This window comes from Dryobates pubescens, chromosome 37, assembly GCF_014839835.1.
Source record: "Dryobates pubescens isolate bDryPub1 chromosome 37, bDryPub1.pri, whole genome shotgun sequence".
NCBI classification, from domain to species: Eukaryota; Metazoa; Chordata; class Aves; order Piciformes; family Picidae; genus Dryobates; species Dryobates pubescens.
The window spans coordinates 3,769,990-3,788,024 of NC_071648.1; the positions used below are offsets into that span (position 1 = coordinate 3,769,990).

Consider the following 18,035-nt stretch of genomic DNA (forward strand, 5'->3'; position numbering starts at 1 on the left):
GTTCCTTCCTTCCTTCCTTCTTTCCTTCCTTTCTTCCTTTCCTTCCTTTCTTCCTTTCCTTCCTTTCTTCCTTTCCTTCCTTTCCTTCCTTTCCTTCCTTCCTTGTTCCCAACCCAATCTGCAAACAGCTCCAAGAGATCCTTTCACTTGGAAATATCAAAAATGAGCGAACTGGCAAGAAGAGGAAGCCTGTGGGGAGAAAGGGAAGGAAGGGAGGAAGGGAGGAAGGGAGGAAGGGAGGAAGGGAGGAAGGAAGGAAGGAAGGAAGGAAGGAAGGAAGGAAGGAAGGAAGGAAGGAAGGAAGGAAGGAGGGAAGGAAGGAAGGAAGGAAGGAAGGAAGGAAGGAAGGAAGGAAGGAAGGAAGGAAGGAGGGGAGAGGTGGAGAAAGGAGAGGAAGAGTGAAGGAGTGAGGCAGTTCGAAGGGGGTTGCCTTCCCACGTCCGCGGGGCCGCCGGCCCTACACCACTGTGTTCCGGTGTCTGTAGGGCGGTGGGGGCAGCACAGTGCCAGGCTTCAGGGAGAACTCGGAGAGGTATTCAGGATTCTCCGCCACGACGGGCCGGATCCTCCCGTTCTGCTTGTAAAAGTACTTTGTGCTGTACTCCTGCAGGTAGTCCGGGTGGTGGAGGCTGCTGCGCGGGGGCAGGCTGTGGTTCCAGTAGTCTGGGTTGTCAAAGGCCTTCTTGGCTTTCTCCGGCAGGTTGCCCTTCAAGTAGTCGGCGCTCTCCAGGGTGTTGGCGAAGGTGTTGAGGTACAGCGGCTCGTTGATGTACTCGTCCTCCGCCTTGGGCTGCCCGTTGGCCGCCTTCTGGTACTCAGGGTTGTCCACGGCCTGCAGCTCTCCGTTCTTCCGCCGGGAAACAAAAGGGTTCTCCTCCACCGGGTTCAGGTAATCTACAGGGAAGGGGAAAAGGAAGTCAGCCAAGGCAGGGAGCAAGACACTCACAGGCTCAGAGGATGTTAGGGCTTGGAAGGGGCCTCTGGAGATCTGCCAGTCCAATGGCCCTGCCAGAGAAGAACCACAGAATCCAGCACAGGTCACACAGGAGCACATCCAGACAGGCATGGAAAGGCTCCAGAGAAGGAGACTCCACAACCTCTCTGGGCAGCCTCTTCCAGGGCTCTGTCACCCTCACAGTGAAGTAGTTCCTTCTCATGTTGAGCTGGAACCTCCTGTGCTGCAGTTACCATCCACTGCCCCTTGTCCCATCATAGCATGCAACTGAGCACTGGAAGGGACCTCAAGGATCAGCCAGTTCCAACCCCCCTGCCATGGCCAGGGATACCTCACACTACAGCAGCTTGCTCACAGCCACATCCAGCCTGGCCTGAGAAACCTCCAGGGATGAGGCTTCCACCACCTCCCTGGGCAACCTCTGCCAGTCTCTCACCACCCTCCTGGGGAACAACTTCTTCCTAACATCCAATCTCAATCTACCCATTTCTAGTTTTGCTCCATCCCCCCCAGTCCTATCACTCCCTGACACCCTCAAAACTCCCTCCCCAGCTTTCTTGTAGCCCCCTGCAGATACTGGAAGGCCACAAGAAGGTCTCCTCAGAGCCTTCTCTTCTCCAGACTGAACAGCCCCAACTCCCTCACTCTGTCCTCATAGCAGAGCAGCTCCAGCCCTCTCTTAGCCCTTCTCTGGACACCTTCCAGCACCTCCAGATCCTTCCTGGAATAGAGGCTCCAGAGCTGGACACAGTGCTCCAGGTGGGGTCTCAGCAGAGTGGAGCAGAGGGGCAGAATTCCCTCCCTGGCCCTGCTGGCCACACTTCTCTTGCTGCAGCCCAGGCTCTGCTTGGCTCTCTGGGCTGCAAGTGCTCCCTGCTGGCTCCTGTTGAGCTTCTCCTCCCCCAGCACCCCCAAGGGCTTTTCTCCAGGGCTGTTCTCCAGCCAGTCCCTGCCCAGCCTGTATCGGTGCTTGGGATTGCCCCGACCCAACTGCAGAGAGAGAGAGAGAATAGAGTCAGGGTAGACCAGGACCTTCTCCAGACAGACAAGTCTGTACCTGTTTTGGGTTTGTCTCTCATGGGTGTCATGTAGCCATCCTCATCCAGCTCTCCCCGCACCACCCGCTCGGGTATGAAGACAGTGGGGTCCGCGCTGTAGCGCTGGGTGCTGCTGTCCTCCTTGGCCAAGGTTGCCACTTGCTTCCGCAGAGTCCCGTTGCAACAAGTGTCTTCAAAGATCTCTGCTGTGGCCCCTTGAGCAGCTGGGGCCTCTGGTATGCAGCCAGGAGCTCGGTATGGCATTGGCACCTCCGCAGCATAGCCACCGTCCCTGTACACAAACTGGTTCTGTTGGAAAAGAAGAGGCAGTGTGAGAAAGAAGGCCCCAGGGGAGAGAAGATTCAACAGCAAGTTATCAGAGAGCCACAGAATGTCAGGGGCTGGAAGGGACCTTGAAAGCTCAGCCAGTCCAATCCCCCTGCCAGAGCAGCATCACCTAGAGCAGGTCACACAGGAACACATCCAGGTGGGGTTGGAAGATGTCCAGAGAGGGAGACTCCACAACCCCCCTGGGCAGCCTGCTCCAGGCCTCTGTCACCCTCACAGGGGAAAAAATTCTTCCTCCTGTTTCCATGGAACTTCCTCTGCCTCAGCTTCCACCACTGCCCCTGGTGCTGGCATTGGGCATCCCCCAGCAGAGCCTGGCTCCAGCCTCTGGGCACTCACCCTGCACAGCTTTAGCAACAGCACTGAGGTCACCTCTCAGGCTCCTCCTCTCCAAGCTCCAGAGCCCTCAGCTCCCTCAGGCTCTCCTTGTGAGGAAGATGTTCCACTGCCTTCATCATTTTTGTGGCTCTGTGCTGGACTCTTCCAAGCAGTTCCCTGAGGTCCTTTTTGAACTGAGAGGCCCAAAACTGGACACAAGATTCCAGATGTGGCCTCAGCAGGGCAGAGTAGGGAGGGAGGAGAACCTCTCTCAACCTACTCACCACAGCCCTTCTAATCCACCCCAGGATGCCACTGGCCTTCTTGGCCACCAGAGCACATTGCCATTGCAAGACTCCTGTGCCTTTCCTGCTACACTTGCTCAGGGCTGCATTTCACCAGGCAGGTAAAGCCTTCTCCATCCTGTGACCATCACATTTCCAGCAGCCACTTGGGCTCTGCTGCGGACTGGCACAGGATCTGCCTGCCCAGGGGTGCTGAGCCAGCTTCCCCTCCCAGGGAGGGACCATCAGAGCAGTGAGGGGAGCAGGGAAGCAATAGAATAGAATAAACCAGGTTGGAAGAGACCTTCAAGATCATTGTATCCAACCTATCATCCAACACCACCCAACCAACTAACCCATGGCACCAAGCACCCTGTCAAGTCTCCTCCTGAACACCTCCAGTGATGGTGACTCCACCACCTCCCTGGGCAGCACATTCCAATGGGCAATCACTCTCTCTGTGTAAAACTGACTGCTCAGGACCGGAATCTGACTGCTCAGGACTGGAATCTGACTGCTCAGGACTGGAAATGGGGCTGGGAAAGAAGCAGGAACATCCTCCCTGCACAGGTGGAGGCTGGATACACACAGCTTTAAAAGGTAAGTGCATTAGCCCCCTGTTACTTTGGTGCTCTCCCCTGATTTCTGCACAAACCCCTTCAACCTCATGTCAGGGAAATCTCCTTCTGCAAAGGGGCCTGGGGATAGAGGCCATTATCATCTCTGAGCTCTACTCCTGTGGAAGCCTGCTGCTTTTAGGGTGTCCTGCAGTGGCAGTCACACAGTGACCCCAACACTGCCTGACTCCACCAGGCAGTGCATGCCAGGCTGGTGAGCTGTGTTCATACTGCTGCCTGACAACCTCCCATTCTGCTTCTCAGGAAGGACATTGGGCAAGGGAATTTAAACAGCATCACCTATGAACACCAAGAAAAAATTGCACAGATCCATCCAAGCCTGTTCCTTAAATGCTTTTTGAAGGCAAGTTGGCAGCTGGCAGCATTTTGGGTGTGGGCCCATGGAGCTTCCACCTGAATCACAGAATCATCACAGGATGTCAGGGGCTGGAAGGGACCTCAAGAGATCATCCAGTCCAACCCTCCCTGCCAGAGCAGCAGCATCTAGAACAGGAACTCATCCAGAGAGGGAGCCTCCACACTCCTCCTGGGCAGGCTGAGTGGAGAGACCTCAACTGTTTGCTTAGAGACACACTTTGTTCACTGGTGGCTTTGCTTGGGGACATTTATGAAGGCAAAAAAAAAGGGGGGGGGGGTGGTGTGAAACAGAAAACACACAGTGAAGGAAGGAAGAAGACCTGAAGGATGAAGTTTGAATGTGAAATACTTACTCCTGACATAGGGGTGTAGGCAGGAGGAGGGCTGTGTCCAATTTCACTCTGATAGGAAAGAAAAATGGAATGATGGATAGGTAACAGGAGGTCACATGAATGAAACAAGTCACATGAGCTGCAGGAGCTAATGGGGAGAAACATGCACTGCACTCAGGCTTCCTAACTGAATCACAGTCTCACAGTCTCACTAAGGTTGGAAGAGACCCCAAGGATCATCGAGTCCAACCTGTCCCAACAGACCTCACGACTAGACCATGGCACCAAGTGCCACATCCAATCCCCTCTTGAACACCTCCAGGGATGGGGACTCCACCACCTCCCTGGGCAGCACATCCCAATGACGAACGACTCCCTCAGTGAAGAACTTTCTCCTCACCTCAAGTCTAAACCTCCCCTGGCACAGCTTGAGACTGTGTCCCCTTGTTCTGGTGCTGGTTGCCTGGGAGAAGAGACCAACCCCCACCTGGCTACAAACACCCTTCAGGTAGTTGTAGAGGGCAATGGGTCTCCCCTGAGCCTCCTCTTCTCCAGGCTAAGCAACCCCAGCTCCCTCAGCCTCTCCTCACAGGGCTGTGCTCCAGACCCCTCCCCTTCAGCTCAAGATGAGGAGAAACTTCTTTGCAGTGAGGGTGACAGAGCCCTGGAGCAGGCTGCCCAGAGAGGTTGTGGAGTCTCCTTCTCTGGAGCCTCTCAAACCCCAGCTGGACGCATTCCTGTGCAGCCTACCCTGGGTGATGCTGCTCTAGCAGGGGGGGTTGGACTGGATGATCTCTGGAGGTCCCTTCCAACCTCTACTGTTCTGTGATTCTCTGCAGCTGCTTTGGGACGTGTGTGTGCTGTACATCTCATACTGCAGGCAAGCAAACAGCAGCTTGTCCCTCCTGAGTTAGTGTAGCCAGACAGGACATAGATTTTTCCAGTGAGAGGAAAGAGGACCCTGTTATTCAACAACAGAGCAGGGCAGCAATAAAATACCCAGGTTTTGACAGCAGCTATGCAGCAATTTACAGCACCCTTAGTTCAACAGCCATAAAGCTCCACTGGGGATCGATGGATCTTTGTTGGAGATGATCAAGCCCCAGGCTCCCTCCCACATTACTCCCCCTCAGAATGTCTGCAAACATTTCAACTGGAAAGCTGAGATAGAAGTATGCAAGTAAAGAATGCAAGGACCATCCTGTGCTTCCTGAACTGCTCCAGCTTCTGAGGCCCCACCTGGAAGACTGCATCCAGTTCCAGGCTCCCTGGTTCAGGAAGGACAGGGATCTGCTGGAGAGAGTTCATGGGAGGGCTGCAAGGATGATGAAGGGACTAAAGGAATTCAAGGACTGATGGGATTAAAGGGAGGTGGTGCCTTTACAGAGGAAGAATTGGCTAAGAGGGAGCTGGAAGAGCAATGGAGGAACCAGACAGTACACCTTATCTATGTGTATGCAAATCTCAAAGGGGCCTCAGCTAAGTACCTTACCTTGAGTCTTGGTGTAAATCAGCAGCAGCATGTCTGAAGACAGCACACAGCCTGAACTTCTGAACTTTTAGGACAGAGGGCAGGCTTAATAGACTACTGAATATTAACTTCCCCACCCAGAGAAGTGAAGAACCTGATTTAAATGAAAATAGGATGTGTGATGCAGGGGGGTTGCATATGGAGGGATGCATGCAGTAGGCTTTTCAGGCAAGACTTGTTCTGGTGCTGGTTGCCTGGGAGAAGAAACCAACCCCTCCCTGGCTAGAACCACCCTTCATGTAGTTGTAGACTGCAATGAGGTCTCCCCTGAGCCTCCATGATAAGCAACCCCAGCTCCCTCAGCCTCTCCTCACAGGGCTGTGCTCCAGACCTCTCCCCAGCCTCATTGCCCTTCTCTGGACACCTTCAAGTGTCTCAATGTCCTTCTTAAATTGAGGAGACACAGCACTCAAGGTGTGGCCTAACCAGTGCTGAGCACAGGGGCAGAATGACTTCCCTGCTCTGTTCTTCCCAGAAAGAGAGATTGAGCCATTGGGATGTGCTGCCCAGAGAGGTGCTGGGGTCTACATCCCTGGAAGTGCTTAAGAAGAGCCTGGATGAGGCCCTTAGTATCACAGCATCACAGTATAACTAAGGTTGGAAGAGACCTCAAAGATCATCAAGTCCTACCTGTCACCACAGACCTCATGACTAGACCATGGCACCAAGTGCCACATCCAATCCCCTCTCCTCTAGTGCCATGGTCTGGTTGATTAGTTAGGGGTGGGCGATGGGTTGGGCTTGGTGAGCTGGAGGTCTCTTCCAACCTGGCTGATTCTGTGATTCTGTGATTTGATCTAAGCATGAGACAAGAAGGAGGATGCAAGAACTCCTTTTCCCCTGTATTAAGGCAGCAGGAGTGTCAAACAGAGCAGGAAGAGAGGCAGCTTGCCTGTGTCTGCCTTCTCCTGTCAATCACTTTTACTCCCATGTCCTCCTTGTCACTCACCACTGGCTTTCTGTAGCTCCTTTTTTAATGCATTGTCTAAGACATTCTGCAGTCAATGGCAGCTTCCACCACGAGGCCAGCTCCCCACAGCTGGGGAGAGACAACACCACGATTTCCTGGCTGCTCTAACAATTCCTTGTGGGAGAGAAGGGTCAAGGCACTGCTCCTATTCATATGCTGCAGCATCTGTCCAAAATACAGCAGCAGCAGCAGCTCCTCTTCTGAAAAAAGCCTCAAGCTTCAAATCCCCAAACAGGGCAAGGAGGGGGAAACAGGACTGAAACCACAACATGGTCATCATTTGTGATTGTGACAGGGCAGACAAGGAGGTGGGGAAAAGAAGGAAAAGAGAGAAAAAGCACAAAAGAAAGTTGATGAGCAGCAGCCCCCTCCTAAGCCACCTTCCCCAGGCTGCCTTATACAGTAATCAAAGGATATTCTGAGCCTCTCAAAATGCCATCAGCCCTCATTGAGAATGAAATAGAGCACATCTCCACTGCAGCCTTTCCAGCAGTAATCATTACAGCAGGCTGGCCTGAACAGGGAGCTCTTACAGACAAAGAGGGGGGTTAAAAATAAAAGGGGGGGGGGGGAGGGGTGGGGGTGGGGAGAAATTCCTTCCTAAAAATCTGAATAGAAACTTGATGATAATCTCCCAATTTTATTATGCAAGGGGGAAGAGAAATCTGTAATTGTGCACTCTTGGTCTCTTATGGCAAAGAATAGGCTGCTTGATGAAATGCTGGTTTGATTTTAAAGCAGGGCTGAGGCTCTGGTGGCAATAATACACTAAAATAAATAACCACCCAACTGATTGGGAGAAAAGAATCCTTTCTCCTTTTTTTAACACTCTAAATCTAAACTTCAGCTGTGCCTCCTCCCACTTCTCTCCACCACATCTTTTGGAGACTCTTATTATAGCTCTGGGCATTTTTGCCCTCCCCTGCCACAGCATTTCTACAGGACAGCTCAAGAGAGACAGAGACCTGCTGGGGAGAGTCCCAGGCAGAGCCACGAGGATGATTAGGGGACTTGAGCATCTGCCCTGTGAAGAGAGCCCTGGGGCTGTTTAGTAGGGAGAAGAGAAGGCTGAGAGGGGATCTGATCAATGTCTATCAATAGCTGAGGGCTGGGGGTCAAGTGGAGGGGGGGGGCAAGCTCTTTTCAGTGGTGTGCAGCAAAAAGCCAAGGAACAATGGACACAAACCTGAACAGGGAAGGTTTCAGCTCAACATGAGGAGAAACTTCTTTGCAGTGAGGGTGACAGAGGCCTGGAGCAGGCTGCCCAAAGAGGTTGTGGAGTCTCCTCTGGAGCCTTTCAACCCCCACCTGGATGCATTCCTGTGCAGACTCCCCTGGGTGATGCTGCTCTGGCAGGGGGGTTGGACTGGATGACATCTGGAGGTCCCTTCCAACCTCTAATGTACTGTGGTGCTGTGATCCTGTGACAGACAGACTCTGCCTTGGCTAGCAGATGGGCATGCCAGGCTGTGCTGGCATTTATCCCTATCCCAGGTATGTTTAGAAAGAGCAGTACTGGGCTCAGGATGCTCCAGAGTGCTCCTGCTACCATACACTGGAAGCAGCATTGCAGGAGTCACAGTCTCACAGTCTCACAGTATAACTAAGGTTGGAAGAGACCCCAAGGATCATCAAGTCCAACCTGTCTCCACAGACCTCATGACTAGACCATGGCACCAAGTGCCACATCCAATCCCCTCCTGAACACCTCCAGGGATGGGGACTCCACCACCTCCCTGGGCAGCACATTCCAATGACGAATGACTCGCTCAGTGAAGAACTTTCTCCTCACTTCAAGTCTAAACCTCCCCTGGCACAGCTTGAGACTGTGTCCTCTTGTTCTGGCGCTGGTTGCCTGGGAGAAGAGACCAACCCCTTCCTGGCTACAACCCCCCTTCAGGTAGTTGTAGAGGGCAATGAGGTCTCCCCTGAGCCTCGTCTTCTCCAGGCTAAGCAACCCCAGCTCCCTCAGCCTCTCCTCACAGGGCTGTGCTCAAGGCCTCTCCCCAGCCTTGTTGCCCTTCTCTGGACACCTTCAAGTCTCTCAATGTCCTTCTTAAACTGAAGGGCCCAGAACTGGACACAGGACTCAAGGTGCAGCCCAACCAGTGCAGAGTCCAGGGGCACAATGACTTCCCTGCTCCTGCTGGCCACACTATTCTTAATGCAGGCCAGGATGCCATTGGCCCTCTTGGCCACCTGGGCACACTGCCATGTCCCCTTGCCACGGGCCACTGTGGAAGGCCCTCTGTTGCTCCTGATCCATAACCATCTTGGGCAGGCAGGTGTTTGGATGACAGCTCCTTGGAGCCCTGCCAGCTGCCTGTCCAAATCAGGGCCCCCTTTGTATTTTCAGGTGCTTTCATTATTTTAAGCACATGACAGCTCTGATTCCTCAGCAGAAGGCTAGTTTCCCCCCCCCCCCCCCCCACAATTTCTGCTTCAAAGCTAAGGCACCAAAGGAAGATTTTTCTCCCAGCTCTCATAATTATTTCCTGACTCTTAGTCCACTTTTCCCTCTCCTGAATTATGCAGAGTTGTTTAGCTTGCTCTTTTCCAAGAATGCCTCATCAGTGCAGTGGAGAAATATTTATTACTTACTCTCTTTATATCTATTGACTTTCCCCCCCCCCCCACCACCCCCTTTTTTTTTTGCTTTTCCTTTTCAAGAGAGAAGAGAAAAATGGACCAGCTGTGAGCTCTCTTGACTGCTAACACAGCCAGCAGCTATTCATGGATTAAGCAGATGCTGCCTGATTTTAAACCAGTTGATATTAAAGCCCAATAAATTTCCCTGCCATGGCATGGAAAGCAAAACACAGCTACAGCCTCTTGCATCAATTCCACCGAGCATGAACTCCTGGTGGGTCTCACCAGGAAGCACTGGAAGGTGGTGATTTGTTATTAAGTACATATTAAACCTGTAGCAAACAAAATGCCATCCCACATTACATCTGTCTGCTTCAATGGGACAGAAAACAGCTAATATCTCAGTACCACAGTACATTAGAGGCTGGAGAGGACCTCCAGACATCATCCAGTCCAAGCCCCCTGCCAGAGCAGCATCACCCAGGGGAGTCTGCACAGGAATGCATCCAGGTGAGGGTTTAAAAGCTCCACAACCTCTTTGGGCAGCCTGCTCCAGGCCTCTGTCACCCTCACTGCAAAGAAGTTTCTCGTCATGTTGAGCTGAAACCTTCTCTGGTCAAGCTTGAATGCATGCCTAAACATGAGCCTGCAGTGTGCCCAGGTGGCCAGGAGGGCCAATGGCATCCTGGCCTGCATCAGGAATAGTGTGGCCAGCAGGAGCAGGGAAGTCATTGTGCCCCTGGACTCTGCACTGGTTGGGCTGCACCTTGAGCCCTGGGTCCAGTTCTGGGCCCCTCAGTTTAAGAAGGACATTGAGACACTTGAAGGTGTCCAGAGAAGGGCAGCAAGGCTGGGGAGAGGCCTTGAGCACAGCCCTGTGAGGAGAGGCTGAGGGAGCTGGGGTTGCTTAGCCTGGAGAAGAGGAGGCTCAGGGGAGACCTCATTGCCCTCTACAACTACCTGAAAGGTGGTTGTAGCCAGGTGGGGGTTGGTCTCTTCTCCCAGGCAACCAGCACCAGAACAAGAGGACACAGTCTCAAGCTGTGCCAGGGGAGGTTTAGGCTGGAGGTGAGGAGAAAGTTCTTCCCAGAGAGAGTTGTTAGCCATTGGGATGTGCTGCCCAGGGAGGTGGTGGAGTCCCCATCCCTGGAGGTGTTCAAGAGGGGACTGGATGTGGCACTTGGGGCCATGGTTTAGTAGCCACGAGGTGTTGGGTGCCAGGTTGGACTTGATGATCCTTGAGGTCTCTTCCAACCTTACTGATTCTATGATTCTATGACCCTAATCTAAAGCAACATGCAAAGCACTCTCTGTCAGGAGCCAACATCATCTATTCTGTTTAGAGCCCTCTGTCTGAACTTTCTTCCTTTCCTCTGGCAAACTTAGCACATTTTAAAGGGTAGTTAAATACCTACATGCCAAATCTACATACTTTATAAGTCTTTTTGAGAAGCTTTCAGCTTTCATGTAAATTAGTCAAACTGAAGGGGGAAGGGGGAAAAAATCACCCCTCCTGTATTTTAGTCTCTTTTTGCATGGCTATGCTTAGCACTCCCTTCACTCAGTGCAATAGAATTGTGTGGACTAGCAGCAGTCTGGATTCACCCCCTGCTTCTCATGGAGAAAAGGGAGGGGATTCTTTCCCCTTTACTTCACTCATCTTGAGGCCCCACACAGAGGAGTGTGTCCAGCTCTGGAGAGCCCAACACAGCAAAACAGACATGGAACTGTTGGAGTGCATGCAGAGGAGGACCACGAGGATGAGCAGAGGGCTGGAGCTGCTCTGCTGTGAGGACAGGCTGAGAGAGTTGGGGTTGTTCAGTCTGGAGAAGAGAAGGCTCTGAGAAGACCCTCTTGTAGCCTTCCAGTATCTGAAGGGGGCTATAGGAAAGCTGGGGAGGGACTTTTGAGGGTGTCAGGGAGTGATAGGACTGGGGGGAATGGAGCAAAACTAGAAATGGGTAGATTGAGATTGGATGTTAGGAAGAAGTTGTTCCCCATGTACTGGTGGTGAGAGACTGGCAGAGATTGCCCAGGGAGGTGGTGGAAGCCTCATGCCTGGAGGTTTTTCAGGCCAGGCTGGCTGTGGCTGTGAGCAAGCTGCTGTAGTGTGAGGTGTCCCTGGCCCATGGCAGGGGGGTTGGAACTGGATGAGGTCCATTCCAGCCCTGAATATTCTATGATTCCCTTTCTTTCCCCTCTACTTTCTACCATCAGTGGAGCAGTGTGCCCAGATCTGGAGACCCCAACACAAAAAGTCAGACATGGAACTGTTGGAGTGCATGCTGAGGAGGACCATGAAGATGATCTGAGGGCTGGAGCACCTCTCCTATGAAGAAAGGCTGAGAGAACTGGGGATCTCAGCCTGGAGAAGAGAAGGCTCCTGGGAGACTTTAGAGCAGCCTTCCAGTACTTGCAGGGGGGCCTCAGGATGGCTGGAGAGGGACTGTTTACAAAGGCAGACAGGGTGAAGGGTAATGAGGACTTGATGACCTTTGAGGTCTCTTCCAACCTTGGTGATTCTGTGATTGGGAAGAATTTTATCACTGTGAGTGTGGTGAGGCACTGGAGCAGGTTGCACAAGGAAGTTGCAGAGGCTCCAACCTTGGAAGTGTTCAAAGCCAGGCTGGATGGGGCCTTGAGCAACCTGGGCTAGTAGGGAGCTCATGGCAGTGGGGCTGGAACTGGATGATCTTTATGGTCCCTTTAAACCCAAACCATTCTATGATGCTCTGAGAATGATGGTCCTGTGCTTTCTGCATTTCCAACAAAGGTCAGAAACAGACACAGAAGAGTTTGAGAGGGGAAAGAAGTTACAGTGGGTAAAGAATTTGTGCTGTTTGACTGGGCACCACCAAAACACTCACAGCTACTGCCTAACATGAAAGAGTGGAACAGACAGAGGCCTCCTGCCATCAGGATGTCATTAAAACTTAGGCAAGCAGAAAAATGGAAACTTGAGATCTTGAAAGAGAGCCTGGTAGGACTTCCAGAATTACCCTAAAGGACTGGTGGCAGCCACTGCATCATCCTCAACACTGCTGCCTCAACTCTGCTGGGAAAATAAGCAGCATGGAACATCTAATGAACTAATCAAGCAGGGTTGCAAGAAGCAAGGGAGCTGAGAGAGTTAGTGCCACTGTAATCTTCTGAAATGCTGTGAAAGAGGCAAGACCCAATTAATTCACAAGTTCATCTGCCTTGGCATCAAGGGGGCTGCAGGAAAGCTGGGGAGGGACTTTGGAGGGTGTCAGGGAGTGATAGGACTGGGGGGGATGGAGCAAAACTAGGAGTGGGGAGATTGAGATTGGATGTTAGGAAGAGGTTCTTCCCCAGGAGGGTGGTGAGACGCTGGCAGAGGTTGCCCAGGGAGGTGGTGGGGGAAGCCCCTGGAGGTTTTCAAGGCCACAACAGATGTGGCTGTGAGCAAGCTGCTGCAGTGTGAGGTGTCCCTGCCCATGGCAGTGGGGGTTGGAACTGGCTGAGCCTTGAGGTCCCTTCCAACCCTGACAATTCTGTGGTTTCACTGAAACACAGAGTCTGGTATAAAGCCAAAACTAACCAAACCAAACCAAACCAAACCCCAGTCCTCAGACTACTAAGACTTTAAGAATGTTTTTTATCACCTTTTAAGGAGAAGGAATTAAAGAAATGGGATAGAAACAAATAAAAAGGTCAAGGACCTGAGAGGTTACAGTTAATAAGCATCAAATCTAAGGACAGATTTGCTCATAGTATCTTTGAGAAGATATTGCAGAAGCAGAGGGGTGGCAAACTCCAGACTGAACATGAGATGTGAGTGTGGTCCTTCTTTAGAGTGAATGCAGAGGTGGTACCATCCTGCTCAGCCTCATAACTTGCAGCTCCTTCACCCAGCACCAAAAAAAGAAGAGAATCACAGAATTGTCAGGGTTGGAAGGGACCTCAAGGCTCAGCCAGTTCCAACCCCCCGGCCATGGGCAGGGACACCTCACACTAGAGCAGGTTGCTCACAGCCACATCCAGCCTGGCTGCAAACACCTCCAGGCAGGAGGCTGCCACCACCTCCCTGGGCAACCTCTGCCAGTCACTCACCACCCTCATGGGTGCTTCTTCCTAACATCCAAGATGAATTTACCCACTTCTATTTTTGTTCCATTCCCCCAGTCCTATCCCTCCCTGACACCCTCAAAAGTCCCTCCCCAGCTTTCCTGTAGCCCTCTGCAGATACTGGAAGGCCACAAGAAGGTCTCCTCAGAGCCTTCTCTTCTCCAGACTGAACAGCCCCAACTCCTTCAGTCTGTCCTCACAGCAGAGCAGCTCCAGCCCTCTGCTCATCCTTGTGGCCCTTCTCTGGACACCTTCCAGCACCTCCAGATCCTTCCTGGAATAGAGGCTCCAGAACTGGACACAGAACTCCAGCTGTGGTCTCAGCAGAGTGGAGCAGAGGGGCAGAATCCCCTCCCTGCTGGCCACACTTCTCTTGCTGCAGCCCAGGCTCTGCTTGGCTCTCTGGGCTGCAAGTGCTCCCTGCTGGCTCCTGTTGAGCTTCTCCTCCCCCAGCACCGCCAAGGCCTTTTCTTCAGGAGAGTCATAGAGATAGCTTCTTGTCTGGTTTCTCTCTGGAACAACCTTTTCATATACAGATGCTCAGGCACAAAGCACTGCCAGGCCTGACCCCACAGCAGGCAGGACTGCTGCACCCCAGCCCCTACACAGGGAGCTGAGAATTGCCTTTTGTCGTGCCAGAGCCTGCTGTAGCCAGGCAGAACAGCTTCTCCCTGCACAGATAAATTACACACCTCAGAAAACAACAGCCTGATGTTTAATGGCAGGGCTGGCAGGTGCTTCCCTGATATACAGCATATGGACTCACATTACAGAGGCAGTATCCACAAGTCATAAACAGCAGGGACAGCTTTCAGCAGGAATTAGCCAAGTATTGAGAGAGAGAAAGAGCATCCTGGGGTACACACAATGCTTCCTGGCTGAGGATTATCTCTGTCCACACAGGACAGCCCTGGTTACAAACACCTGAATGAATCAGCTAATGGCTGTGAATGGAGGACTCTCTACAGCTAGCTGGGGCCCTGTGCTCCTGGAAGCACTGCTGAGGATTTAGCTTATCTGGCAGAAGCACTGAGCTTCCAAACCTCCATATTTCCAGACTATCTCTAGACAAGGGAGAAGAAAAGCTGGGGGAAAGCTGAGAGGCTGAAAATTGCAACTGAAGAGCTCCAGATGCAATGAAAGAATCCAATTTAGCCTAGGATGCTGATTTTCATTTAGGAGCTGCATCAGTCTCAGGCTGAGGGCACTGAGGGCACTGCTGTGGCCACACTGCCTGCAGGCTTCTGCTCCTGGGAGTACAGTTCCCAAAGATGTGGTAGAATGAAGTCACCAGAGCCTCCAGAGCCTCCAGATCCTTCCTGGCACAGAGGCTCCAGAGCTGGCCCCAGAGCTGCAGCTGTGGTCTCAGCAGAGTGGAGCAGAGGGGCAGAATCCCCTCCCTGGCCCTGCTGGCCACACTTCTCTTGCTGCAGCCCAGGCTCTGCTTGGCTCTTTGGGCTGCAAGTGCTCCCTGCTGGCTCCTGCTGAGCTTCTCCTCCCCCAGCACCCCCAAGGCCTTTTCTGCAGGGCTGCTCTCCAGCCAGTCCCTGCCCAGCCTGTATCAGTGCCTGGGATTGCCCTGACCCAGCTGCAGGACCTTGCATTTGGTCTTGTTGAACCTCATGAGGTTGGCTTGGGCCCAGCTCTGCAGCCTGTCCAGGTCCCTCTGGATGGATCCTTCCCTCCAATGACCTCTGCTCTCCTTGTCTTTGAAAACAGCAGCAGTTTCCTTGTGAACTGGCTGGGTATTAGTTAAGATCAGATTTTGTCTTCCTTATTCCAGAGCAGCACTGATTTATTCATGAGAGCTGAAAGAGCTGCATGGTCAGCTGTGGTTTATGCACTCTTGGCTCCATTGTTTCCCTCCTCCCTGCCTCATGTGGTGTAATCAGTTCAGAGCAGGGTATGAATCTGGAAGCATCCTGGCTAGGAGCAAATGTCCAAAAGGTTTCTGAACATGAGGAACAAACACTGACATTTCAGTGAGGCTCCAGGGAGTATTTAAAATGTGACTCTCCAAATGAAAGGAGCACAGAATCAAAACAACAAACAGGGCCCTGATTACCAAATACTTCTGAGGCTTGTGCAAATGTCCTCACATTAGTGATGGATTTCACCACCTTTTAGTTTGGTGAGAAGAACTTGCACCCAGGCCACCAAAATGATGGCACCAAGCACAGGAGCAGGCAGAGGGCAGAGCTGTGGGCAGGGAGGTCAGGGATGAAAAGGGGTTCTGGAAAGAGGAGCTCAAATCTCCACCTGCAGCAGGGCTGCTGTGCCACAGAGGCTGATCACAGGGTTGGAAGGGACCTCTGGTGATCTTCCAGTCCAACCCCCTTGCCAGAGCAGGAGCAGAGAATCAAGCACAGGTCACACAGGAACACATCCAGAAAGGGCTGGGAAGCCTCCAGAGAAGGAGACTCCACAGCCTCTCTGGGCAGCCTGTTCCAGTGCTCTGTGACCATCACAGTGAAGAAGTTCCTCCTCATGTTGAGGTGGAACCTCCTGTGCTGTAGTTTCCATCCATTGCCCCTTGGCCTAGCAAAAGAGGCAGGACTGAATTCACAAGGACTCACACATCAGGTCTGAGTCTGCTCTGGAGCTGTCAGTAGTCAGTGGATAGAGAAAGACACCTCCAGAAAGTAACTTCCCCCCTGTAAATGTCCAAGACAGGCAGCAATAATCACCCCCTGGGGGCACTCCCCCTTCTCCAATGACAGGAAATGAAGCCTAGATGAAGAGCTTAGAGGCTATCCCTGTCCTTCTGATGGTTCCAGTTATGTGGGTTGAATTCTACCACAACACTCTCTGCGCCTCAGCTACCACTGCAAGCTGAAGAGCATTTCCTCCTCTGACCAGGATGTTAGGCAGGTCACCATGCTGAAATCTGTGACCTGCTCAGCACAAAACCCCAGGTGCTTGTGAGGGAGAGTCATGAAAGTCTCACCAACAGATAGGGCAAGGAGCTGAAACCTGGCTCCAGACACCACAGCAGCATTAGCTTCCTACTCCAGCTGCCCTCCCTTACATCACTGCCAGCCCTGCCAAGACCACAGCACTGCAGGGATGGGAGGATCAAAGCTGTGCAGCTCCTGGCCAGGATGGACCACGACTGAGAAGCATCACTGCTGGACTCCCCAAGCCTCAGCTGTGCCTTCAGGACAGGTGGCTCAGGTTGAGCCTTTGTTCACTCAAGGGCAAGCTGTGAATTTAGCATTCACTGAGGCACAATGAGGAGGGCACCCACTGACAGCACTGTCAGAGTGGCTCTCCTTCCAAAGGGAGCTTGTCATTCCTGAGGCAGCCCTGGGCTAGGTTTGATTGGTGCACTTCAGCCTCCACCTGTGCTTTGATAAGAGCCAGCACTTCCTGCCAGGGCTCCTTCTTACCCTGTTGGAATCAATCCTTGTCCTGGAGGTGTAGATGGGAGGAGGGATGTTGAAGGCTTGAGGAACAAGATACTCTTCAGCATCCATCATATCTTCCAGGTCTTCCTCATCAAGAAGGTTCTGGAAGAACTTGCTGTCATTTGGGCTTGGGAGCTTCATTCGATCATCTCCCTAAACAGGTTGCATTGAGAGAGAGGAAAACAGTCAACAGATGGAAGAATTTGCCCCCCAGAGGGGAACTAACCTTCATGCCCTGGCAGCCAGGCTGAGGGACCACACAGAGAGTCATACAAAGAGAGTCACAGAGTCAAAGAGTCATAGAGTCAAAGAGTCATAGATTCAAAGAGTCATAGAATCACAGAGTCATAGAATCAAAGACTCATAGAGACATAGAATCAGAGAATCATCACATGCTGCTTTGCTCTGAAGCACCACATCCACAGCTTTTCTTTTCTCCTTTTCTTTTGTCTTCCACCAGGAATATGATTGCTGAAACAGAGTAACTGCATAGAATCACAGAATGGGCTGGGTTGGAAGGGACCTACAAAGCTCAACCAGCCCAACCCCTCTGCAGTCAGCAGGGACATCCCCAACTAGATCAGGTTGCCCACAGCCCTCTCCAGACTCACCTTGAAGATCTCCAGGGATGGGGCCTCAACCACCTCCCTGGGCAACCTGTTCCAGTGTTCCACCACCCTCCTGGTGCAGAACTTCTTCCTGATGTCCAATCTCAATCTGCTCTGCTCTACTTTGAAGCCATTGTCCCTGCTCCTGTCCCTGCAGGCCTTTGCAAACAGTCTCTCTGCAGCCTCCTTGCAGCCCCCTTCAGGTCCTGGCAGGTTGCTCTTAGATCTCCCTGGAGCTTTCTCTTCTCCAGGCTGAACACCCCCAGCTCCCTCAGCCTGTCCTCAGAGCACAGCTGCTCCAACCCCCTGATCATTTTCATGTCCCTCCTCTGGACCCTCTCCATCAGGTCCATGTCCTTCCTGTGCTGAGGGCTCCAGACCTGCACACAGCACTGCAGGTGAGGTCTCAGCAGAGCAAAGTGGCAGAATCCCCTCTCTGGCTCTGCTGGCAATGCTGCATTGGATAAATCAAGTCAAGCCATTTGTTGCTGTTCCTGTGACAGAGTATTTCTTTTTCCTCCTGTTTTTAACCCCCAAGCTCAGTTTCTGACCCTAGCCCCATCAAGACCTGC

The 18,035-nt window shown here is 52.4% G+C and overlaps 1 protein-coding gene across 1 annotated transcript in view; it reads right to left on the minus strand.

Annotated features, from left to right (window-relative positions):
* Positions 1-270: 270 nt before the first annotated feature.
* Positions 271-18,035, minus strand: part of ERBB4 (erb-b2 receptor tyrosine kinase 4) — a 747,707-nt gene continuing 729,942 nt past the window's right edge. Inside the window, exons 25-27 of the mRNA XM_054177007.1 lie at positions 16,838-17,008; positions 2,013-2,301; positions 271-894 (exon numbers count right to left, since the gene is read on the minus strand). Coding sequence (XP_054032982.1) covers positions 458-894; positions 2,013-2,301; positions 16,838-17,008 — 897 coding nt within the window. The 3' untranslated portion in view covers positions 271-457. The remainder of the gene's footprint in view (positions 895-2,012; positions 2,302-16,837; positions 17,009-18,035) is intronic.